The sequence below is a fragment of the Bos mutus genome, chromosome 6, assembly GCF_027580195.1.
Source record: "Bos mutus isolate GX-2022 chromosome 6, NWIPB_WYAK_1.1, whole genome shotgun sequence".
Lineage (NCBI taxonomy): Eukaryota > Metazoa > Chordata > Mammalia > Artiodactyla > Bovidae > Bos > Bos mutus.
Genome location: NC_091622.1, coordinates 67239301 through 67265125, shown reverse-complemented (window position 1 = coordinate 67265125; position 25825 = coordinate 67239301). Strand labels below are relative to the sequence as shown.

Sequence of the window (25825 nt, the reverse complement as noted above, 5' to 3'; positions counted from 1 at the left end):
ATCTTGATTCCAGTTTGTGCTTCATCCAGCCCTGCATTTCGAATGATGTACTCTGCATATAAGTTAAATAACCGAGGTGACCAATATACAGCCTTGACATACTCCTTTCCCGATTTGGAACCAGTCTGTTGTTCCATGTCCAGTTCTAACTGTTGCTTCTTGACCTGCATACAGATTTCTCAGGAGGCAGGTCAGGTGGTCTGGTATTCCCATCTCTTGAAGAATTTTCCACAGTTTGTTGTGAAGAATTGATGCTTTTGAACTGTGGTGTTGAAGACTCTGAGAGTCCCCTGGACTACAGGGAAATCCAACCATCCATCTGAAAGGAAATCAGTCCTGAATATTCATTGGAAAGACTGACACTGAAGCTAAAACTCCAATACTTTGGCCACGTGATGCAAAGAACTAACTCATATGAAAAGGCCCTGATGCTGGGAAAGATTGAAGGCCAGAGGAGAGGGGGACGATGGAGGTTGAGATGGTTGGATGGCATCACTGACTCAATGGACATGAGTTTGAGTAATCTGGGAGTTGGTGATGGACAGGGAGGCCTGGCGTGCTGCAGTCCATGGGGTCACAAAGAGTTGGACATGACTGAGCGACTGAACTGAATTGTGTATTTTCATTCTTATTACTGATGAAAGCAAGCATCTCTTCATATGTTTACTGTCTTAAGAATAACAAAAGGCAAAATCAGAAAATTGTAAAACTTTCCTGAAAGCCTTTAAAGAAGTGGGAAGATATTTCATGCAAATGTATAAGAATATAGTTATCCCCAAATTGATCTGTAATAGACAGTTTTTGTGGGACTAGAAAAGATGGCTCTAAATTGAATAGGAAAGAACAATAGCCAAGCTGTCGTGGAAGAAAAATAGGGAGGCCTTGCAGTACCAGACATCAGAACCTAGTAGTAAGCTCTTATAATTAAGACAGAATGATTTTGGTATAGATGTGAATTAATTGATGGAATAGAGAGGTCAAAAACAGACCCCCACATATAAAGAACAAGAATCTCTGTAAATGATGACTTGGATGATGTTTAACTCATCAGTTCCTCTTTTTGAACTCTTTGCCATGGAACTTTTAAAAGTAAATAATACTAAATACATAAGATGTTTTTTGTATAATATCATATATATTGAAAATCTGGAATGAAATATTCATTAATAGGGAGCTCATTAAATAAATTATAAATACACAGAGTTTTATATGGCTGCTATATAGTGTAAGGAGTGCTCAGTACTGACAGGGAAAGATGCATCATTCCATTAAGTAAAAATAAGGTGTGTGGGTGGGTGAGTGTAGGAAAAAACCTGCAAGTAGATATATACCAGTAGTGATTATATATGGGGGAAGGGGCAGGGATTTTACTTTCTGGTTTTAATGTTTTGATGTGTTTTCCATATTAGGAACTAACATGTAATTTTAAAATAACTAAATAAAACAAACATTTAAATGAAAATTTTCTAATACTAGTAAAACCATAACTAATTTTAAATTGTTTGAAGTTGGAGTTCCTTTTGGATACTATTGTGGTAGAATATCAGACTATATGGAATATGGACCTGGCTCAATCAAGCTCCCTTTCCTATAGGTGTCACAGAGAGTTACCCAGGAAAGTATTTTTAAGTTTCTGATAGAGAGAATAGTACAATGACTGTTTTTTCATCTGCATAGTCTGTAGTTTAAGGGTTTGTGGTTATGAAGCTAATATTCTTGAATTTAGAACTTGCTGAAGTAGATGTTGAGGGCTTCCCTAGTGGCTCAGTTGTAAAGAATCCACCTGCCAATGCAGGAGACGTGGGTTCGATCCCTGAGTCAGGAGGACCCCCTGGAGGAGGGCATGGCAACCCACTCACATTCTTTCCTAGAAAGTCCTATAGACAAAGGAGCCTGGTGGGCTACAGTCTACCAGGTCACACAGAGACAGGCATGACTTAGTGACCAAACAACAACAAAGTAGGTGTTCAACTAAATTCTTAGAGAAAAATAATAACCTTCTTAGAAAAGGGGAAGATTGACAGATTAGTAGTAGATTATATCATGAAAGTTAAAATTGGTTATTAATTTGGTTAGTTGAAATGATGAGAATACTCATAAAAGGCTTATAACCTATTTGGCACACAATTTTTTTTTCCCCTAGATTCCTGTTCATCCTGTGCCTGATCCCTTAGTTCATGAAGTTCTAAACTTAGCTTTTAAGCACTTTAAACATAAGGAAGGGTAAGTAAAATACTTACGGCATTGTTACTTTTATCTGCAGTCTAGACTTGGACTGTTAATTTGAATTTTCCTCAATTATTTGTTACTGAAGTTCAAAGTAGTTATGCCTTTATGTGTTTTAATACATACAAGAGGCTTATGGAAAGGATTTTGTAAAAATAATTCTTAAAACCATTGATTGGATTTTTAAGAATCAGGTTAAATTTCCTGGCAAATTAAAATGTAGAGATAGGAGAAAATTCTTGTGGTTTTTTATCATCCTGCACGTGAATCTTCAGAGAAAAATTATATAACACCCTGATAAGGAATTTTCAGATTTATTAAGAAAGAGAGTTTGTGGAAAAATTTAATGAAATAATGTGTTCTTTTTGTTGCTTTAGATATTCAGGAACCAACACTGGGAATGTGCATATCATTGCAGATTTATATGCAGAAGTGATAGGCGTTCTTGCCCAATCAAAGTAAGTTTCATAAATCACTGATCTTGATATGTTTTAGAATGCCTCGTTACTGACCAACAGAATAGACACTAACTACTTTAGGTCTATTATTTCTGTTTTCCATAGAATTTTGCGAAGTTGGCTTCACTTTTTTATTATTTTGCTACTGTGTTTTTAGAGGATTTTTAAGTGACACCCATACTTCAGTTCTACAAATTGTTTTCATTTATTTGGTATTTTCCATAAAACCTGAATAAAGGAAGTCAGAAATTGCCCAAAATTGTCAGGTCATTACCTTATTCCCTATGTTTCACAGTTCTATGAGAAGTGTTTTTTGAACTCTTGTCAAAACTAATAATTACTTTTAGTGGTTTCTAGTTGAGTGGCTTTTATCTCTGAGATAGCACTGCAGTATCTTCCTTCTAACCATCTTAATTTGTTTTAATACTGAACAGAGTTTTGAATAGATAGAAGACATATCAAAAAGGGATGATAAGATATACTAGAGTACTCCATAAAAAGGGTTATTCATTAGGAGTTACATGCATTGATTATATTGAACCATAATTATTGTAAACACTAAAAAAGGTGCTTGTCTTTCGTATCTTGTGCTTACTCTAAAGACTGTGGAAGATTTTGAATTGCCTTTGTTCCTATTGGGAAATCTATAAGGCAGAAAGGATCAGTTTAGATTTTCTTGGGTGCTATTTAAAGAGTCAGTCTTTGGCCCTGAAATCATCATATAACAACCTTTTAAATTCTAAAGGAGCAAACGCAATTATTGTTAGCATTTAGTAGTTTAGATTTTAATACTAAGTAATGTATTTTATTTAGTATTTACTGTCTTTTAATTTGGGCTTCCTAGATAGCATTAGTGGTAAAGAACCTGCCTGCCAATGCAGGAGACTCAAGAAATGTAGATTCAATCCCTGAGTCAGAAATATCCCCTGGAGGAGGATATGGCCACCCACTCCAGTATTCTTGCCTGGAGAATCCCATAAACAGAGGAGCCTGGAGGGCTGAAGTCCTTAAGATCACATAGAATCGGACACAACTGAAGTGACTTAGTATGCACACATCTTTTAATTTAGTATTTTTTTTATCCTTTGTAATTTACCAGAGACCCTTGTATACCCAATGCTAGAGAACTTGGAATATAGTTGGAGTATTTGAAATGACTTAGACAATAATATTTTAATATTGCATTTATATTTAATCAGCAATGAATCCCTGTCTCAGGAATATAGCTACTAAAACATGAGCAATGATATATTTCTTTTTATGGCCCTGTAGTTCATGATAGTTTGATTTTTATTGAAAATGATTTTCTATCTGGAATATAGGTTAGAAATGCTAAATAATACATGAGCAAGTTGGATCCAGAAGAACCTTACATCATAGCTAAGTTAAATCTAAGATGGTAAGGATAGTAAATAAAAATATTTACAATAAAGGATAGTAAATATAAGGTAAATATATGAAATGTAGCTCAGTCTCATTGGTCTTGGCATAGGAAATGGCAGTCCACTCCAGTATTCTTGCCTGGAAAATTCCATGGACAGAGGAGCCTGGCAGCTACAGTCCACTGGGTCACAAACAGTCAGACATGACTGAGCGATTGAGCACACTCACTGGTCTAGTTGTTAGAGAAATGCCGCTCGGAGCAGTATTGAGGTGTTTTCCACCCTCACATACAGTGAGCATGAGAAAAGACGTGGACACATCCGCATTTGGTTGGGCTGACGGCACCACCATTTGAAAGGAAAGGTGGTGAGGTGGGAAAGGGGTGAGGAGAAAGAGAAGGGCTGGGGGTGTTTTAGCATCTTGTCTACACATTTCCTTTGATTATGCTGCTGCTGCTGCTAAGTCGCTTCAGTCGTGTCCGACTCTGTGTGACCCCAGAGGCGGCAGCCCACCAGGCTCCCCCATCCCTGGGATTCTGCAGGCAAGAACACTGGAGTGGGTTGCCATTTCCTTCTCCAATGCATGAAAGTGAAAAGTGAAAGTGAAGTCGCTCAGTCATGTCCAACTTTTCGACCCCATGGACTGCAGCCTACCAGGCTCCTCCGTCCATGGGATTTTCCAGGCAAGAGTACTGGAGTGGGGTGCCATTGCCTTCTCCGACAAGAGGGCATAAGTAGGTTTAAAGATCCCTCAGTCATGTCTGAGTCTTTGCGACCCCATAGACTGTAGCACGCTAGGCTCCTCTGTCCATGGAATTCTCCAGGCAAGAATACTGGAGTGGGTTGCCATTTCCTTCTCCACCTTTGATTATAGTGACTAGTAATTATTATGAGAAATTTAATAACAACAACAAAAAAATCTTTAGATTCTAATGTTATTGCAATGGAAGGAATTTTATTCACTTTATATTTTCTTTATAAAATGCAAGAGAATACTTTCATGGAAAATGGTGTTGTATTGTCCAAGACTGAAACAGAAATAGATAAGTTATACTTCCTGTCATGTGTCCCTATTTCATTAAACAGTAATTAATATCTATATTTATTAATATTAATATGTAATCAGTGACCACTGGGTAGTATGCTTTGTCATTTTAACTTTCAAGAACTAGTTTACCCAAGTAACATTAACAGTAAACTCTTCACTTAATATAAGCAATCTGTTTATTGTATTTTTCATAGTATATATGTTTCATAATATATAGAGGTTAAATGAAGTATTATTGATGAACAAACTATCAGATATCTTTTTGCAATGTAAACAAAGAAAAACTTAGTAGCCTTAACAACTGGGGTCATTTGAATCCAAGATGGTGCTCAGTGTTTTAAAAGCATTGTGATTCTCTAGTTTATTCACATTGTGAGACCAGCGTCCCCCCATTCTTCTTCTTCAGTTTTTCTACAGTGTAAGAAGACAATAATTTTTAGTGATAATTAGTAGTCTACAGTTGATTGGTTTATCTCATTAAACAAATGTGTAGCTTCAGTCTGCCCTCCTTGTCACTCACATTGCAGACTTCACTAAAAAGGAACCTTAAAAATTTAGAGACACACTCTGATTTACACTTGGATGTTTTATGGGTGGGTTATTAGATCTTGGAGAAAGCAATGGCACCCCACTCCAGTACTCTTGCCTGGAATATCCCATGGATGGGGGAGCCTGGTGGGCTGCAGTCCATGGGGTCACAAAGAGTCAGACACGACTCAGCAACTTCCCTTTCACTTTTCACTTTCATGCATTGGAGTAGGGATTGGCAACCCACTCCAGTGTTCTTGCCTGGAGAATCCCAGGGACGGGGGAGCCTGGTGGGCTGCCATCTGTGGCGTTGCACAGAGTCGGACATGACTGAAGTGACTTAGCAGTATTAGATCTTATCTTTATGATGATTATTAATAAGTGGTAGTAATGTTGTATTGATGGTATTATAGCAATAAGAAGTTATAATTCTAATAAGAAAAATTTCTAATTCTAATATGAAATTTTTAATTCTTATTACAAATTAGAATTTCTCCCTAAGGCATTTTTGATTTAAAAAACTAAATGAATAGCAAATTTAGAACAACAAATAATTTTGTTTTCATCTATATGTTTTTCTGGTAGTTTTGATGAGGGCAGAGAAAGGAGATGGTGTTTAGATAAAACACATTTTGAGTTCAACCTTTAATATCATGTGAGACATGAGTATTTTTAATTCATATCAAATCATGTATCCATGTATTTTAAAGGTTTCAGGCTGTGAGGAAGAAGTTTGTGACAGAATTAAAAGAACTGCGGCAAAAGGAACAAAGTCCACATGTGGTACAAAGTGTCATCAGCTTAATAATGGGAATGAAATTTTTCCGAGTGAAAATGTATCCTGTAGAAGATTTTGAAGCATCATTTCAGTTCATGCAGGTGACCTTACCCTTTTCAACTGCAGTGATTGGAATTAGCCTAACAGTAGTTGTTTTTGCTTTTAATGACTTTTTTTTAAAAGAAACAAAATAAATATGAATTAACGATAATTATTAACTCCTTATTCCAAGTGTTAAATTGCCACAAGTGTGAATTAACTTTCTTTTTAAATTTGAGCATGATTTCAGACTTAGTTTTCTGATAAAATTGCAGAATGTTTAAGAAATTATTGTGATATTAACATTTCTTAATCTTCTTCCTTTGTTAATCTAATGTATCTTTTTCCCCTCTCAAGGAATGTGCTCAGTATTTCTTAGAAGTAAAAGATAAAGATATAAAACATGCACTTGCTGGTTTATTTGTGGAGATTCTTATCCCTGTAGCTGCTGTAAGTCCATTTTTATTTTTATGTTGTATTTGAAAGTCTCTGTTCACTAAAGAGTTACCAGATGATACATTCTTACTTTCTTATAGTCTCATAGACAATAAAGTGGAAACTTTGAATGTTATGTGGGTGTAGGGAAATCTTTATTAGACAAATAGCAGAAGAACACTGATCAGTCTTTTAATTAAAAGAACAAGCCCAGGCCCTTAAGATTTAGAGACCATTAACAGGCAGTGTTTTTGCAACCTTGAAGTAATGCTTATCTCAAGTAGCTCAGCATACACACTGCATTTAATGGCATTTGCTCCTTACAGGGTGGCTGCCATTTTAATGCTTCTGAAGAATTTAAAAGTACTGTGACATATATCCTAGATTTTACAGGACTGTCTCACTTTTAAATGTTCATTTCTGTAGTTGCCATCACATTCATCATACCTGTCAAAATATGTATCTTAAGTTATTTAGAAAATATGATTATTATAAATATGATCATGGTAACTTCTAGGGAAACAGATTTATGAAAGCTTTTCTTGGTCTAAATTCACTGTATTTCTCAAAATTAATTTGTAGTTACTACTAACAAGTGTGTGTCTATTAGCCCCTCAGTCGTGTCCAACTCTTTGTGACCCCATGGATTATATAGTCCATTGAATTCTCCAGGCCAGAATACTGGAGTGGGTAGCCTTTCCCTTCCCCAGGGGATCTTCCCAACCCAGGGATTGAACCCAGGTCTCCCGCACTGCAGGCGGATTTACCATCTGAGCCACCAAGGAAGCCCATACACTAGTAACATAATGTGTTATAAATAGGATTTAGGGATTTTAGAATACTTAGACATGCTAGAATTTTTTTGCCTCCTGTGTGGTTTTTTTGTGTGTGTGTAGTATGTGATAACGCTATTTACTTTCAGTTTACTATGTACTGCTGTATGTATGATATTCTTTATATTTATACACACACACACATATTTCATTTTAAAAAACTTAATGGAGGTAAAATTGACTTAAACTATACATATTTAAATTGTACAACTGGACCTATGTATACGTCTGTAAAACCTTCATCACGATGAAGATAGTGTACATTTCTACCATACTCCAAAAGTGTCTTCATGCTCCTTTTTAATCCCCACTACCACTCACCCAACATTTTTCTCAGATCTAACCATTGATCTATTAGTTTGGGGTTTCCTAGAATTTTATACTAATGGAATCTTACCCTACAGACTCTTTTCTGGTTTCTTTTGCTCTGCATAATTATTTTGAGATCCAGCTATGTTACAGAATGTATCAGCATTTTATTCTTTGTTGACTAGTATTCTATTGTATGGATACACAATTCGGTTATGTATTTACCTGTTTGAAGATTTTTGTTCCCTAGAAGTGATTTGAGTTACTGCTTATCCATCCCGAATTGTCCTGTGTGCTTCCCCTTTGTCTGAAAATCTGTTTTTACCAGGTATCTGAGAGTATGCTGTAGTTTTTAAGGCCGTTCCTCAAGAGGAGCAGATTGTAGGAAGAAAGACTTTTGACTGTGGTCCATTATTACTGTTGCCTAATTCTTCTTTTATGCCAGGTTTACCTTTTTAGTTTATTTACTAGGATTGCCCTAACAAAGTACCACAAACTAGGTGGCTTAAACAGCAAAAATTTATTGTCTCACAGTTATGGAGGCTAGATGTCTGAGACCAAGGTGTTGGTAAGTTTTTTTGAGTGCTGTGAGGAAGATCTGTTCCATGCCTCTTACCTAGCTTCTGGTAGTTTGCTGAAAATCTCTGACCTTCCTTGTCTTGTAGAAGTTTCACCCTGATCTGTCCTTCATCTTTACATGGTGTTCTCCTGTGTGCACGTCTATATCTGCATTTCCTCCGCTTTTTGAGGACACTAGTCATGTTGGAGTAGCACCCCCTTCCCCCTCTGCAGTGATTTTCTTATAAGGTCACGTTATGAGGTATGTGGGGTTGGGACTTCAGTGTTTGAATTTTGGGACAATTCAGCCCATAACACCTGCCTCTGTACATGGAGCTTCTTCTGTCTGGAACATTCTTAACACTTTAATAACCCTCAACCTCCTTTCTTGGAGAAGGCAATGGCACCCCACTCAAGTACTCTTGCCTGGAAAACCCCACGGACGGAGGAGCCTGGTAGGCTCCAGTCCATGGGGTCGCTAAGAGTTGGGCACGACTGAGCGACTTCACTTTCACTTTCATGCATTGGAGAAGGAAATGGCAACCCACTCCAGTATTCTTGCCTGGAGAATCCCAGGGACAGCGGAGCCTAATGGGCTGCTATCTATGGGGTTGCAGAGTCGGACACGACTAAAGTGACTTAGCAGCAGCAGCAGCAGCAGCCTCCTTTCTTAGTTGACATCTGCTTATTTATTATCTGTATTGAGTGCTTTCTGTGTGTCAGGGCCTCTCCTATACACAGAGTAGAACAATGATCAGGGTAGGTAAACTTTTTTACTCTTATATATCTTACATCCAGAGCAGCTAACTCACAATAAATGAATATGTACAATATGCAGTATGCCAGATGTGTTGGTGAGTACTATGGAGAAATATAAAGCAGGGTAGGGACCTAAAAATGCTGCAGTGGGTAGGGGAGTTGAAATTTTAAATAGAGAGATTAGGAAAGACCAGGCTTCCCTGGTGGCTCAGCTGATAAATAATCCACCAGCAATGTGGGAGACCTGGGTTCAATCCCTGGTTTGGGAAGATCCCCTGTAGAAGGGAATGGCTACCCACCCCAGTATTCTGGCCTGGAGAATTCCATGGACTGTATAGTCCATGGGATCATAAAAGTTGGACACGGCTGAGCGACTTTCACTTTCAGCGAAGACCACCACCTTGAAAGGGATGATAACAGTTGACCAAAAACTAAAGGAATGCAGGAGCAAGGCATACCAGATTTGGGGGAAGACTTTCTTAGGCAGAAGGAGCCAGCACAGTCGTCCTGAAGCAAGAGCATGTTTGATGTGTTCTAGGAATAACAGAGATGCTAGTGTGGCTGGATCCCAGTGCAGGGGCCAGAGCAATGGGAGATAAGATCAGAGATGTTACATGGGATGCTACTGTAGTATTTTAGGCAAGGAAATGCTGGATTCAGTGTATATATTACTTTCTTATGGAGTTTTTCATTGGGGTCCATTCTGAGTGCCCTAAGAGCACACAGAATTTTCTCTTAGAGCTTTTTTTGTACTACATATTCATTGCCTGTTCACTTGTCTCTAGTCTCTGCTTGTTCACCCAGGGCAGGGACCTGGTTTATCTTATTTACTTTATGGAACTTCCATTAGATACTCAGGGAATTACTAACTAATTTCAAACCTTACAAAACCTTTTTGTAATCCTTGTATAGTTTGATCTAATGTTTTTAACCATTTTCTTTGTTTTTGTATTATCTTTCTACCTAGGCTGTGAAAAACGAAGTGAATGTTCCCTGCTTGAAAAATTTTGTGGAGATGCTTTATCAGACTACTTTTGAACTGAGTTCCAGAAAGAAACATTCATTGGTATGAGAAACATTTCAAACCTTCACATATTTATTTGGAATTTTAATGAATGATTTAAGTAGAGTTTTTTTAGTAGAATTTAAAGAGAATTATAAAATTCAAATTGTAAAATATCCAAAGTGTAAACACAAGGGGAAATTTTACCTATTTTCTCCTGCTCTTTTAAAAACTGTATATTCTTAATTTTATTAGCTCTGTATTTGGTAGGTTATTCAGACTTTATTCTAGGTTTTGACAGATGCTTTAAATTTTGTATTAGAATATGTAAAATGAGAGTGTTAGTCATTCAGTTGTGTCTGGCTCTTTGCGACCCCATGGACTATAGCCTCCCAGATTCCTCTATCCATGGGATATTCCAGGCAGGAATACTGGAGTGGGTTGCCATTTCCTTCTCCAGGGGATCTTCCCAACCCAGGGATTGAACCCGGGTCTCCTGCATTGCAGGCAGATTCTTTACCATCTGAACCACAAGTGAAACCCGTATTAGAATATAGAAAAATTTAAATGTAGTGAGACGTGAAAGTGTTAGTCTCTCAATCATGTTCGGCTCTTTGCGATCCCATGGACTGAAGCCCGCTAGGCTCCTCTGTCCATGGGATTCCCCAGGCAAGAATACTGAAGTGGGTTGCCATTCCCTTTTCCAGAGGATTTTCCCAATCTAGGGACCTAACCCAAGCCTCCCACATTACAGGCAGATTCTTTACCATCTGAGCTACCAGGGAAGTCCAGTTTTACATTATAATAAGTTGTATTCTGAAGCATGTGATTGTCTGTATAATTACAACTTCTCTTTTCAGAAATTTAAGGTGATTTTTTTTTTTCCCATTTAACCATACACTTCAATAACTTTGAGGGGTTTTTCTGTAAATTTGTATGCAGCTTGGAGAAAATGTGAAATATTGGATGAATACTTGACCACTTAAGATAGAGGTATAATAATAATCAACAGTGATTGTGCCAGGCACTAAGCCAAGTGCTTTCCCTTCTATATCTTACTTTAAGCCTCAGAACCCTATAGGATATGTGTGATGGTCATCCTCACTGTTCATGTTAGGAAAGTGAGACCGCTAGCACTTAACGTATCCTCTGAGCGACTGGAGCACACACACTCCCTAAAGTCACCTGATGAATTGAAAGCTGAAACGTTAACGTTGGTCTAGCCTCTGACCCCAGGGCCACTGTTCTAGTTAGAGGAGTAATGGGTCTAGGGAGAAATAACAGCATATTTCTAACTTGGGGAGAGGTGATAGGTCAGGAAATTGTTGTTAGAGAAAAAATGCCCTTTGTCATTTCTTTGTTTGATTATTCCCTGATTGTGTTTTTTATTACAAAGAAAAAAATGCTAATAGAATTTTTTTTTGTTTATGAGAATGAATGAAATATAATTTACAAGTCCAGTGCTGCCTTTTTTATGAAAAATCTTAATTCTCTTTCTTCCTCTCCTTTAGGCTCTATATCCATTAATTACCTGCCTTTTATGTGTCAGTCAGAAACAGTTTTTTTTAAATAACTGGCATATTTTCCTACAGAACTGTTTGTCACATTTAAAGGTAAGACTTAATCTCATTTCTGACCTGTAAATACTGACTGTGGTACATCACTCATGCATGTATATTAAACAGTACGTAATAAAACTTGTAGTACATAGTTCATTTGAATAGAAGTATTTCACCATATTTCTTTTCTTATACATACTTCATTTCTTCTATAGGGAATCATGTTACAGACATGAATAAACTGTTTATTAGATTTAGTTGGTCTTAATGAATGCAAAATTATATATTTTTAATAATTATATATAATATCTTAGATTTAGCAATATTTATTAATTCCTTTAGAATTTCAGAGTATTAGTTAATCTTATAAAATTCTTCAAATAGTTATTTTGTGTTTTCTTTTGAGAAAATTCAGTAATGTTGGCTCAAGTCTGAATAATATGAAAAAAGCATTGATGATAAAATATCACTCAAAGCACATTTAGTGTAATTATGCCTGGCCAAATCTGGAAGTATGGTTCTGGATCCATATGGATGTGACAGCTCCTGAAATGTTCTGGCTTGAATCAAGGGATAATTAATTGTTATTAACAGTATTTGGCACATCTGTGTTCAGTCTGAGACCTGTGAGGTAGAAGGATCTTCCCAGGACACTCTGCTGAAGGATCTCACAGGATCTTCTTTTCTTCTGTGGACAGGAGCACAGTTAATATCTGACACAGAATGGGAATGTTCCACCTCTGAATGTCATGTGAACACTTTCCCATTTGAATACTGTTTTGTGCGTAAATACTATTTTGATGCATAAATGAATATATTTGAGTATCTGCTTACATATTATAGAAATATGGCAGACATGGCTTTTTATTTTCTGTTATTCCTCTAAGTTAGGGTTAAAACTGAAAATCTTAAGCTTTGAAGATGATGAAACCAAGACGCAGAGAGATTAAATGACTTATCTCTGATCCAACAGCTAACCATGATGTTAGAAGTAGGACTGGCTCTTTTTTTCTCACTTAAGGATTGATTTACTGGGCAACATTATTATATATACATTTTTTTAATGATTTTACATATCATTTTGAAAAATACTTTGATTTCTTAGTAAGGTATACTAAAAATAGGTCTTCCCAGAAGTATTTTTGGCTGTTTCCCTCCATAATATACATACATTGATGTTATTCATATTTGGATGAAAATTGATATATTCTCTTTGCTTTATTTATGAAAATTCCCAGGATTAGTCAAACTGGTTAAATTCTTTATGCCGTGCAACCAGAAAATAAGTTTTGTTTAATTAAGCACATTATATTGTTTTCTTTCCTTATTTTGGTAATTCATACAGATTTAGGTGCTGAAAGGGAGGTGACAATTTTCTAGGTAGTATGATTCTTCAAACTTATAACATATTTTAAGGCACAGAGTTTAAGTGTTACTGGAAGATTGCTTTGTTTCATGACAATTCATACTTTTCTGTTGCTTGTTGGAATGTTATATATATACGTTTCCACCTAACATATTTGCAGTTCTTTCGCAGTACCTTAACTTTTTTTTTTTTTTTGTCTTAAGGCTTTCATTTAAAATGCTCTTTTCTTTGAACCCTTACCTCCTATTAAACATTTCTGGCATATTGTCCATTTTCATTAATGGCTGTGTCAATCTGCCAGACTAAAGGAGATAAGAGCCACTTAGCATGAATATTTGGAATATAGTTGTCTTGACCATTAACCCTTAACTTACATTAAGGCTCTATTCAGCAGAAATTTTATGACTTGGTTCCTGCTTGTTAAGTTTTATATACTGTGGCTATGCTGCATAGTTGAGGTAAGGAGTTGAGTATTCAGGGAAGAACTATGCTAGTTATCTGTTGTGACAGGTACAACTTACTTGATTTGTATATAGGGAAAATTGGTCCAAGATGAAGGTCTTACCTAAATTGATTTTGCTTTGAGATTCAAGTAATCTCTTGATCTCAAAGTAATCTTTAACACTTTTTTTAGACCTACTACTTCTTAAAATAAATTTTTATTGATATTTATTATAGGCTAGATTCTCTAAGTACAGTATCTCATTTAATTTTTACTGTAACTAAGGCTGATAGAGATAAGATTTGCATCTAAATCCATCTAGTTCCATAGTTTTTGTTCTTTCTGGTCTACCATGTTACCTTATAATGTATTATAAAGAATATTGCTGCTGCTGCTAAGTCGCTTCAGTCGTGTCCGACTCTGTGCAACCCCATAGACGGCAGCCCATCAGGCTCCCCTGTCCCTGGGATTCTCCAGGCAAGAACACTGGAATGGGTTGCCATTTCCTTCTCCAATGCATGAAAGTGAAAAGAGAAAGTGAAGTCACTCAGTCATGTCCGACTCTTAGCGACCCCATGGACTGCAGCCTACCAGGCTCCTCCGTCCACGGGATTTTCCAGGCAAGAGTACTGGAGTGGGGTGCCATTGCCTTCTCCGAGAATATTACTATACTTAAATATTTTAAAATGTACTTTTGGCTATAATTCTGGGGTATTAAAAAGGCATTGGAGAAGGCAGTGGCACCCCACTCCAGTACTTTTGCCTGGAGAATCCCAGGGACAGGGGAGCCTGGTGGGCTGCCGTCTATGGGGTTGCACAGAGTCAGACACGACTGAAGCGACTTAGCAAAAAGGCATTATTCTATAGATTCATAAGAATAAATATGATATATTTTCAAGGTACTTTAAAATAGTGCACAGTTTTTAAAAAATTATCATACTAGTTTTTTAAATTGGTGACCAGAAAAATGGCCATTAATCTGTAGGTCCATGAATAGCATGAGAGAACAACAGTTAATTTTCACTGAAAATGTTAAATCTGCTCTTTTTCTTCCAAATGTGATTTGGTAGTTTCCCATCCCCCTATGTTTATGTCAGTTGAGGTCATTATGTGAAAAATTTTAAAGTTTCTGAAGAATAAGAAAGAGAGGAATGAGAGCAGGTGCCATATAAAAATAATTGAAATATTTTTTCTACAGTGTATGCCTATTTTCTTTTAAAAATGGAAACTTGCCTAAAATTAAATGCTGTACTTTTAGAGGAAAAATTAGATAGTTGAAACTTTAACTACTTTCTCTCAGTTTCAGTGTTGTAGGTATATCCCATGATCCATGATGTCCAAATTATAGAATTTTTTTCCCTCAGTGTTTCTAGCCACTGTCTTGGAAATTTCAAATTTCTTCTAAATAGAGACCTTGGTGAAGAGCTGTCTTGTTTTGTGCTTATTTTCATCTAACATGCATGTGCTGCATCTCATGTTTATGTTTGCTGTCTCACATTGCTTTATTTAGATGCCATCTAACAACAGTATCAGAAAACAAATAGAAACTCTCCAGGTGAGTCGTGTTGATGTTACAAAGTAAAATATTGCTTTATCTCCTTAAGTGTGGCTTTTTTCCCCCCTTTACCCATTGCTGCCTTGCATGTCCAATGTATTTATTCAAACCTGCTTCTTGTTTTATAAAAGAAGAGGCACACACAGCAGGAACTTTCTACCAAAGGTTTAATATTAATGTGGCCCCAAGAAGATCAATTTAATAGAGAGATATGATACCGAATACTGATCTTTAGCCATCATCTTCAGTTTTAATATATTCTATTTAATTTATGTTAGCTGTTATGATACCTTTTTATATATATTTTTTTTTAATAAATGATACTTTTAAAATATTTTCTAATGAAATTAAGGGGACAGTAACTCAGGCTGAATATAAGTTTGATGCAACACTTTAAAATTTCAATCCTACTGGTTTGAGTTTAAATAAATCTTTTTGTTTTTGTTCATAGTAGGAAAAGGTGAAGAAATACTAAAATGATTGCTGCCAAGAGCATATTGACTGACATCAAAACTTTATTATTTGTTAATAAAACTGGACTTTACTAATGTAATCTGATTATTCAAATTAGACCAAAACTGTAGCTAGGGAATTGTGTATCTTTGTTTAAGGATTAGATTAACTGAGGATGTTTTCATTATTCAGACATGTATAGCAGCATTTCAGTGACCAAATAAACAATTATATGATTTTTAATCACTTTTTATCTTGTTTGGCATTGTTCTTTATAAAATAAATCTGCTTTATAAAACACAGTAGTCCATCTTGGAAAGTTTGAAAATCAAACTTTATTTCATGTCAGATGACTCAGGATTTAAGATAATCTAAGTTATATGAGAAGAATTTTTATGTTAATTAGACTTAGATTTTTAATATATAATTTCCTATATGTTTATTTATAGTATTCATATTTTGGAAATATAATTAACAAAGTGAAAGTATTATTTGTAGTGTACATAAAACTAACTGAACTCTTATTTTGATATCTGAGACCTTGTATTTAAGTGCTAGAAAAGAAAGTATTTCAGAAAGCTTGGTTGTTACATTAGAAACATATATTGTGTGTAACTATATATGTTACTTTATTTACATTAGTAGCAAATTAATAAAAAAAAACTACTTGGGGAGTGTATTTAAAATTTGGAATCATGGATTTGACAGTAGAGGAAGAGACTGATTTTTAGACTCTGACAACTGAATAGTTGATATTCCATTCTGAATTATATCAAATCTTCATATATATAGATGTGCAAAATTATAGCCATTACCTTCTGTAGGGGATCTTTCTGACCCAAAGACTGAACCCAGGTCTCCTACATTGCAGGGAGATTTTTATCGTCTGAGCCACCAGGGAAGCCCTATTTTTTTTCCCCCTAGTGTTTGTCTTTTTAAAAAACAACTCCAGTAGTAACCTTTTCGCATTGTTTCTAATCATAGGGAGCAGATGTCTATTATTCTGTAGTCTGAGAAAATATAAGATAGAATGGCTCAGCTACTTCATATTTAAAAAGTCCCTTTTGTCTATTGTTACATATAAAATAATTGTTTAACAATAGCAAATCCCTCAAGCCAAATTAAATAAATGCTAATTTATAGGACTAAATGCATTATAATTAACAGATGCATAAAGAGTTTCTCCTAATAAAGATGATTATTAGCTACTTTTCAAATTTTACAACTAAATCTCACTACATGACTTGTCATTTGAGAACTTCACTTTTTATAATAGCTCATATGAGGAAAAGGTTTGTTGATCAAATTGTGATTGAAATGGATGCTTTTCTCATTTTAAATAATAATGTTCTTGTTCTAAACTAAAAATTAAGTGTAAACACTTGACATGTACTGAGCATTTAAGATGTGCTAGGCAGTGTTCCAAATGCTTTCCATATAATATAATAACTTCCTTTATCTGTGAGGTAGGTACGGGGTACTTTATACCCTAATCTCCATTTTAGAGATAAGGAAACTGTTTCACCAAACAAACATGTAACAGTCTCCAAGGATGAGGTTCGGCTAGTTATTCCTAATTTCAGAGTTTATACTTTTAACCCACCATTCCATATTTCTTTTTTTAAGTATAATCACTCAATAATATTTTGCATTGTTTCATAAGTGCAAATATCTATAACAGCATTTGGTGTTCTAAATTTTAACTGTTATGAGCTGCAATGAATTATGGCAAAGATGAATAATCCTTTCATCATTATGTCAGTATTGTTGTGGGACCCATTTACCATCAGGTAAGTTGAATTATATATACAGAAAGTACATCATTCTAGTATTTTACTCGTTTGTTTTGAGAATACAAGGAATGACTCAGTTTCCTTATTTATGGTTGCTTTTGAGCTCTCTCTACTTCTATATACTAAACATATACTTACATATTGAAACCTGTTTTGTATTAAATAAAAAAGGGAATGGAAAGGGCTTTTAATTGTTGATAGAATATAATTGATCTTAAATTTATTGCAAGTACTCTAATAAATAAGCTTATTTTTATTCTCTTTTGTTTCTAAACAGAATAAAGATCCTAAAATGTCTCGAGTTGCACTGGAATCTTTGTATAGATTGTTGTGGGTCTATGTAATTAGAATAAAATGTGAAAGCAACACTGTAACTCAAAGGTGAGTGCCTTTGTTTTACAGTGTATTTCAAATAACGTCTGGGTTAAAAAAAATAAATAACCACACTAATGAATTTTAGTTAACATAAATACCTTGAGGAAGACTATGAATTACCTTGACAGGATGGGAAGGACTTTTGCTAATGTTTTGTTACTTTCATTCTCTCCTCATGACTAAATCTTTTTTCCTTCTAGTCGTCTTATGAGCATAGTGTCAGCACTTTTCCCGAAAGGTTCACGAAGTGTGGTTCCTCGTGACACACCTCTCAATATATTTGTAAAGATTATTCAGTTCATTGCTCAGGTGAGTGACTGACTCATAATACGTATATACGTGGAAGTTGTAAGAGTGACTCAGACTCCTAGAATTTGTTACGCATCTAAAAGCATGGTAGTAAAACATTTATTAATACTGAATAGTGAAAAAAGTATACTTTAAAAAGTAAAAAATAAATGAGGCTAATGATTGATTTGTGTGTGTGTGCAAAATATGTTTAAATCATTGATCTACACACTTGGAGAAGGAAAGGAAATTCCCACAAGCAGAAGCACTCAATTTAGGAAGAGTCGAGAAAATCTCCTAATCCTACTTTTAGTCTATAAACTAATGCCCGAGTATCTTGAAAGATAGTGAAACACTGTTTTCATAATTACATTAATCTAGGTTCTCAGGTACAGACACTAGAATCCACTGTAGATAGTTGAACCCAATGGGGTCTTTTTATTTTTATTTTTTTGACCACCATGTGGCATGTGGGATCCTAGTTTCCTGACCAGGGATTGAGCCTGTGCCTTATGTAATGGAAGGGCAGTCTTAACCACTGGACCACCAGGGAAGTCCCCAAAGGGGTCTTTTAAGGAATATAGATTGTTCACAGAATTGCTAATGCGACAGAAGAAACCGTAACACTGGACTCCCAAGGAAGCTGCTGCCTCTGCCGCAGTCATAAAAGCTGCCAAATTAGGAAGTATGCCCCCTGGTGCTTCAGAATCATGCTGCTACCATGATCCTACCAGTAAAATAGATTGCTTTCCTCCTGTCCTCCTCCTCCTCTACCCCAGTTCCCTGGGTTTCAATCACATTCTGAAGCCTGTTGTTCAAAGGCATCCTGGGAAATGTCATGTTAGCTTTGGAGCTGCTGCAGTAAAGGCAGGTTTATTTGAAGAGGAGTAAATGGAGACTGAGCAAGCACATCTACATTGTCTTTTGGGACATCAGCCCTGGAGAAGCATAGGTAGGGTTACCTTCTCAATTTAGGAAAAACACTGGGATTCCAGGATATTTATTGAGTTCTCTTTGAACTGAAACTGTTGACAATGAAGATGACCCATAATGTAATTATTCTTGACAGTGAAGAAGTAAAAAATATTTTTAAAAATAATTCATTTCTATTTACAGAAGCACCGAATTAATGATAATTAGATAAGTATAAATGTGTCAGCGATATGAATGAAAGCAGATTGTGCTTTAGATTTGTGGTTCAGAGAACTTTTGCCATTTCATCACATCTCTTGTAGGGTTGTACCCATTCCCTTGGATTAATCACCTCACATCAGCATTCCTCCAGAACTATACAGCTGCTCTCAAACATCAGTTACTCTTAGTTGACTTTATCTTTTTCCTTGGAGATTACCTTCCTGGAGCCCAGTTTTTTCTGTCCCAGTTTGAATTTCTTGCTCTCCAGGCCTGCCACATAGCTCTTATCATGAGGCTTCCTTTCATCATTATTTTAGAAATTCCGCCACTTAGATCTTCAGTATGATTTTGGTAAATGAGTGTTTAAAACTTCTATCCTACTGGTTTGGGTATTAAACTAATCATTTGATAATTAAATCACATATATATATATAATCATATACTTTTAACATTCAGTTCAGTCGCTCAGCCGTGTCTGACTCTTTGCGACCCCATCCGCAGCACGCCAGGCCTCCCTATCCATCACCAACTGCTAGAGTCCACCCAAACCCATGTCCATTGAGTCAGTGGTGCCATCCAACCATCTCATCCTCTGTCGTCCCCTTTGCCTCCTGCCCTCAATCTTTCCCAGCATCAGGATCTTCTCAAATGAGTTAGCTCTTCACATCAGGTGGCCAAAGTATTGGAGTTTCAGCTTCAACATCAGTCCTTCCAATGAACACCCAGGACTGATCTCCTTTAGGATGGACCGGTTGGATCTCCTTGCAGTCCAAGGGACTCGCAAGAGTCTTCTCCAACACCACAGTTCAAAAGCATCAATTCTTCAGCCCTCAGCTTTCTTCACAGTCCAACTCTCACATCTATACATGACTACTGGAAAAATGATAACCTTGACTAACAGACCTTTGTTGACAAAGTAATATCTCTGCTTTTTAATGTGTTGTCTAGGTTGGTCATAACTTTCCTTCCAAGGAGTGAGCGTCTTTTAATTTCATGCCTGCAATCACCATCTGCAGTGATTTTGGAGCCCAAAAAAGTCAGCCACTGTTTCCACTGTTTCCCCATCTATTTGCCATGAATTGATGGAACCGGATGCCATGATCTTAGTTTTCTGAATGTTGAGCTTTAAGCCAACTTTTTCACTCTCCTCTTTCACTTTCATCAAGAGGCTCTTTAGTTCTTCTTCACATTCTGCCATAAGGGTGGTGTCATCTGCATATCTGAGGTTATTGATATTTCTCCCATTAACATTAATTCATATGTATTCCCCTTTTGTCCAACTAGATTCAGGAACTTCTGGTCACAGACAAGTATTCTTGACATTGTTTGTGTAATTCTTAACATGATCCATGGTTTGGGAAGATTCCCCAGAGAAGGGAACTGCTACCCACTCTAGTATCCTGACCAGGAGAATTCCATGGACAGAGGAGCCTAGCAGGCTACAGTCCGTGGGGTTGCAAAGAGTCGGACATGACTGAGCGACTTTCACTTCACTAGCATGATAACCTAACATATACAGGCAGAGCCCTGTTTTATTGTAGTTTGCTTTATTTTTCCTTGTAGATATTTTTTTTTTAATCAAATTGAAGGTCTGTGGCAACCCTGTGTTGTCAGATGTGTTGTCAGACGATGGTTAGCAATTTTTAAGCAATTACGTACTTTTTAGTTAAGGTTGTGCATTGTTTTCTTAGGTATAATGCTATAGTACAGTTGATAGCCTACAATATAGTATAAACATAATTTTTATATGCACTGCTAAGCTAGAAAATTTATGTGACTTGCTTTATTGCAGTCTAGACCAAACACACAATATCTCCAAAGCATCCCTATAGCAGTAAAAACTTATAAGATTTTATTGATTGTTTTTCTTTTTTCTAGGAACGTTTGGATTTTGCAATGAAAGAAATAATATTTGATCTTCTCAGTGTTGGAAAATCTACTAAAACTTTCACCATTAATCCAGAGGTAAAAAAATTATAGTCATTTACTATCCTATATAATCAAAAAAATTTTGTTTTAGAGCACAGTTTCTGGAATCAGAACTCTTGGGCTTAAATTCCTAGTTAAAGACAAATTAAATGTTATTTCCTACTTCTTTGGTCCTGTTATTCCCTAGTAAACTCCTATTTACACTTTAGATATTAAATTTTCAGATCATTTAAAGATATTTTGTGAACTAATTGCTTATTGGACTCTAATGACACTGGAGAATGTATAAAATTACTGTGCTGGTTCTTCTCATAATCAGATCTTAAGGTATATATTTAGTAGCTTAACAAGTGATCTAGAAAGTTATTGAAGCTTTTTATTTGTAGGATTTTTAAGATAGGTTAATAATTATTTCCAGATTTTTAAAGTGAGCAGAAATGACTGTTTTTTATAGATGACATGCTTAACAAAATGTCTTCTATGACTATGTGAAATGACCTTTGATATTTAGACTAATGTCACCAGCATTATGTTATATATAAAGATAGGAGTAAAGCTGAAAACCTTGATCTTGGACAAAAATATATATATAAAGGAAAGTTTTATTTTCTTCCTGTATTCCAGTGAACTGTCTTACACACCCACTGGGATGTATATGCCCATTTAGAGACCACTGGTGTAGGTCGTGAATAGTGACAGCTTGGGCTGAGATGGTATGGTGGATAGAGAGATAATTTACTGAGAAAAGAAACACTGAGAAGATACTGAGTTTGTGGGGAAAGTGCCTTTGGTTTGAACATGGTGAATCTGAGGCATCTTTTTGACATCCAGGTAGAAGTATCAGATTGGTCTAAGGGTTCAAGTTCAGAGAAATAGGGCTTAAAATTAGGGGTGGTACGAGTGGTAGTTGAAGACATGTAAATACATGAAACTACTTTGGGAGAGAACACTTAATGGTAGAGAACACTTAATGGTAAGAAAAGGCAACCGGGGAACTTGCCTTGAAGCAACATAACTTTTAATACCCAGGTAAAGGAGGGTAAATCTGAAATGCGGGTAGATAAGACACAGCCCACAGTGCTACAGATGTAGTCAAGGAAGGGAGTGTTTAAGGAAGAAGAATGCTTTGACAGTGTTCCATGCTGCTGACAAGTCAGATAGAATGAAGGAAAAATGCCCACTGTTTTGAGCAGTATGCTCACTGATGAGTGAGAGGGAAGTATTAACTAACGGGGAAGGATCATTCCATTATGCTAGTTGAGTATAGTGAACAGGAATCGGATCTCTTCAGTTAAAAGGGAAATGTTGAAGGTGCAAGAAAGAGAAGGAATGATTTGATAGTGTAATTTCCTGGTAATGCAAGAGCAGGTAGGATTCTGTATAATAACTAGGAATATCAGAACCCCTTGATTGTGACAAAAGCAAAGGACATTAAGAAAAGGTGCAGATATAAATAGGTCAGTGTACTTTGTAGTGAGAAACTGAGGAAGATTGGTGGTTTTTTACTATGACGTGGGAGACAAATCATCTACTCAGAGAAGGGAAGGTACAGTATCAGGGTAGTAGACTTGAGGAAGGAATGGGAGAGTTTTGAAGAAAGCTAGAAAACAGGACGGAGAAGGCAATGGCACCCCACTCCAGTACTCTTGCCTGGAAAATCCCATGGATGGAGGAGCCTGGTAGGCTGCAGTCCATGGGGTTGCTGAGGGTCAGACATGACTGAGCGACTTCATTTTCACTTTCTTGCATTGGAGAAAGAATTGGCAACCCACTCCAGTGTTCTTGCCTGGAGAATCCCAGGGACTGGGGAGCCTGGTGGGCTGCCGTCTATGGGGTTGCACAGAGTCGGACACGACTGAAGTGACTTAGCAGCAGAAAACAGGAGAGCCAGTTGACCTCAGAAGTGAAAGAGTGGCACTTGGGAATTTGATGTTAAATTCCAGTGCCTGGGCTGGTTTAAAAAATGTTGAACAGAGAGGTTCATTTTTCTTCAATCCTTCTTCCTCCCATCCCTCACTGTTATTTGATGAGATGTTTTTAGCGTTAAAAAAGAGGAATTTTCTGACATTTTTATTTTGGAACTTTTTTCTCTGAAGAGAATGAACATAGGCCTCAGAGTCTTCCTTGTCATAGCGGACAGTTTGCAGCAAAAAGATGGTGAACCGCCAATGCCAACGACAGGAGTTATCCTTCCCTCAGGAAACACCTTGCGTGTAAAGAAAATTTTTCTCAATAAAACCTTGACAGATGAAGAAGCAAAAGTCATAGGTTAGTGTTAACTGAAATAAATAAATAATATAGTTTAATGTTCTTTTGTGAAAGTTTATGATCAAATCTAAAATGAATATATTTGCCTACATACATGTATTTGCCTATGAATATATGTGCCAGGTTATTCCAGGATACAGAGTGATACAAAATGAATACATTTCCTATAATATCTGTAAGTTTTCATGTTAAAAGACTTTGGATTAAATATCTTCTTATATGATACTATTCATTGCATCTTATCCTTCTTCAAATTCAGTTGTGTACAAATTTTTACACATTTCCTCCAGTATACTGAAGCTGATCATCAGGGAGAAGAGTATGTCAAAGTCAGAATTTCTTTTGTAACATCAATAAGCTAATGCCAATTAAAAGTCAATAACCTTTTATATTTTACAGAGAATAACTCATTATTCTATGTCTAATGTCTGACATTTTATAACTGAGTTTTTTTTCTCCTCCAGGAATGTCAGTTTATTATCCTCAAGTGAGAAAAGCGTTAGATAGCATTCTAAGACATTTGGACAAAGAAGTTGGGAGGCCCATGTGTATGACTAGTGTGCAGATGTCCAATAAGGAGCCTGAAGATATGATTACGTGCGTAGTCAGTAATTTCTCTTCATTGCCATTTCAGTTTTCATAAGTATAGAGGGTTGATTCTGCTTGTTCCCTTACTTTTTCTTCTGGAGTTCTCCCCTGTTGCCATCTGCTGCAGTTTTTGATACAGCAGTTCTTTCCGCAGGCTCAGTTTTACTCTTTTATGTGCTGTCAAACCAGTAGAGACAGCAAAAGTCACCCTTGATCCATACAGTTTATTGTCAGTGACGAGGCCTTATGGATAAATCCTGGTTACCCCAGATGTGTGTGGACATGGCTGGTTTCAGTCATTTCAGTTCAGTTGCTCAGTCATGTCCGACTCTTTGCAACCTCATGAACTGCAGCATGCCAGGCCTCTCTGTCCATCACCAACTCCTAGAGTCCACCGAAACCCGTGTCCATCGAGTCGATGATGCCGTCCACCATCTCATCCTCTGTCATCCCCTTCTCCTCCTGCCCTCAATCTTTCCCAGCATCAGGGTCTTTTTCAATGAGTTAGCTCTTCACATCAGGTGGCCAAAGTATTGGAGTTTCAGCTTCAACATCAGTCCTTCCAATGAACACCCAGGACTGATCTCCTGTGGGATGGACGGGTTGGATCTCCTTGCAGTCCAGGGGACTCTCAAAAGTCTTCTCCAACACCACAGTTCAAAAGCATCAATTCTTCACACTCAGCTTTCTTCATAGTCCAACTCTCACATCCATACATGACCACTGGAAAAACCATAGCCTTGACTAGACGGACCTTTGTTGGCAAAGTAATGTCTCTGCTTTTGAATATGCTGTCTAGGTTGGTCATAACTTTCATTCCAAAGAGTAAACGTCTTTTAATTTCATGGTTGCAGTCACCATCTGCAGTGATTTTAGAACCCAGAAAAATAAAGTCTGACACTGTTTCTACTGTTTCCCCATCTATTTGCCATGAAGTGTTGGGACTGGTTGCCATGATCTTAGTTTTCTGAATGTTGAGCTTTAAGCCAGCTTTTTCACTCTCCTCTTTCACTTTCATCAAGAGGCTCTTTAGTTCTTCTTCACTTTCTGCCATAAGGGTGGTGTCATCTGCATATCTGAGGTTATTGATATTTCTCCCGGCAATCTTGATTCCAGCTTGTGCTTCCTCCAGCGCAGCGTTTCTCATCATGTACTCTTCATAGAAGTTAAATAAGCAGGGTGACAATATACAGCCTTGACGTACTTCTTTTCCTATTTTGAACCAGTGTATTGTTCCATGTCCAGTTCTAACTGTTGCTTCCTGACCTGCATACACGTTTCTCAAGAGGTAGGTCAGGTGGTCTGGTATTCCCATCTCTTTCAGAATTTTCCACAGTTTATTGTGATCTACATAGTCAAAGGCTTTGGCATGGCCAATAAAGCAGAAATAGATGTTTTTCTGGAACTCTCTTGCTTTTTTTATGACCCAGCGGAGGTTGGCAATTTGATCTCTGGTTCCTCTGCCTTTTCTAAAACCAGCTTGAACATCTGGAAGTTCACAGTTCACGTATTGCTGATGCCTGGCTTGCAGAATTTTGAGCATTACATTACTAGAGTGTGAGATGAGTGCAATTGTGCAATAGTTTGAGCATTCTTTGGCATTGCCTTTCTTTGAGATTGGAATGAAAACTGACCTTTTCCAGTCCTGTGGCCACTTGCTGAGTTTTCCAAATTTGCTGGCATATTGAGTGCAGCACTTTCACAGTGTCATCTTTCAGG

At 36.7% G+C, this 25825-nt stretch overlaps 1 protein-coding gene across 5 annotated transcripts in view; it reads left to right on the top strand.

Moving 5' to 3' along the window:
• The window catches only part of FRYL (FRY like transcription coactivator), a 268832-nt gene that overhangs the window by 150280 nt on the left and 92727 nt on the right, over positions 1 to 25825 (top strand). For all 5 annotated transcript variants that reach the window (XM_070372372.1, XM_070372373.1, XM_070372370.1 and 2 more), the window contains 11 exons: positions 2144 to 2223; positions 2604 to 2684; positions 6353 to 6521; positions 6817 to 6909; positions 10321 to 10419; positions 11868 to 11969; positions 17802 to 17905; positions 18100 to 18208; positions 21200 to 21286; positions 23347 to 23518; positions 23983 to 24115. In XM_070372372.1, the coding sequence (XP_070228473.1) occupies positions 2144 to 2223; positions 2604 to 2684; positions 6353 to 6521; positions 6817 to 6909; positions 10321 to 10419; positions 11868 to 11969; positions 17802 to 17905; positions 18100 to 18208; positions 21200 to 21286; positions 23347 to 23518; positions 23983 to 24115 (1229 nt within the window). The remainder of the gene's footprint in view (positions 1 to 2143; positions 2224 to 2603; positions 2685 to 6352; positions 6522 to 6816; positions 6910 to 10320; positions 10420 to 11867; positions 11970 to 17801; positions 17906 to 18099; positions 18209 to 21199; positions 21287 to 23346; positions 23519 to 23982; positions 24116 to 25825) is intronic.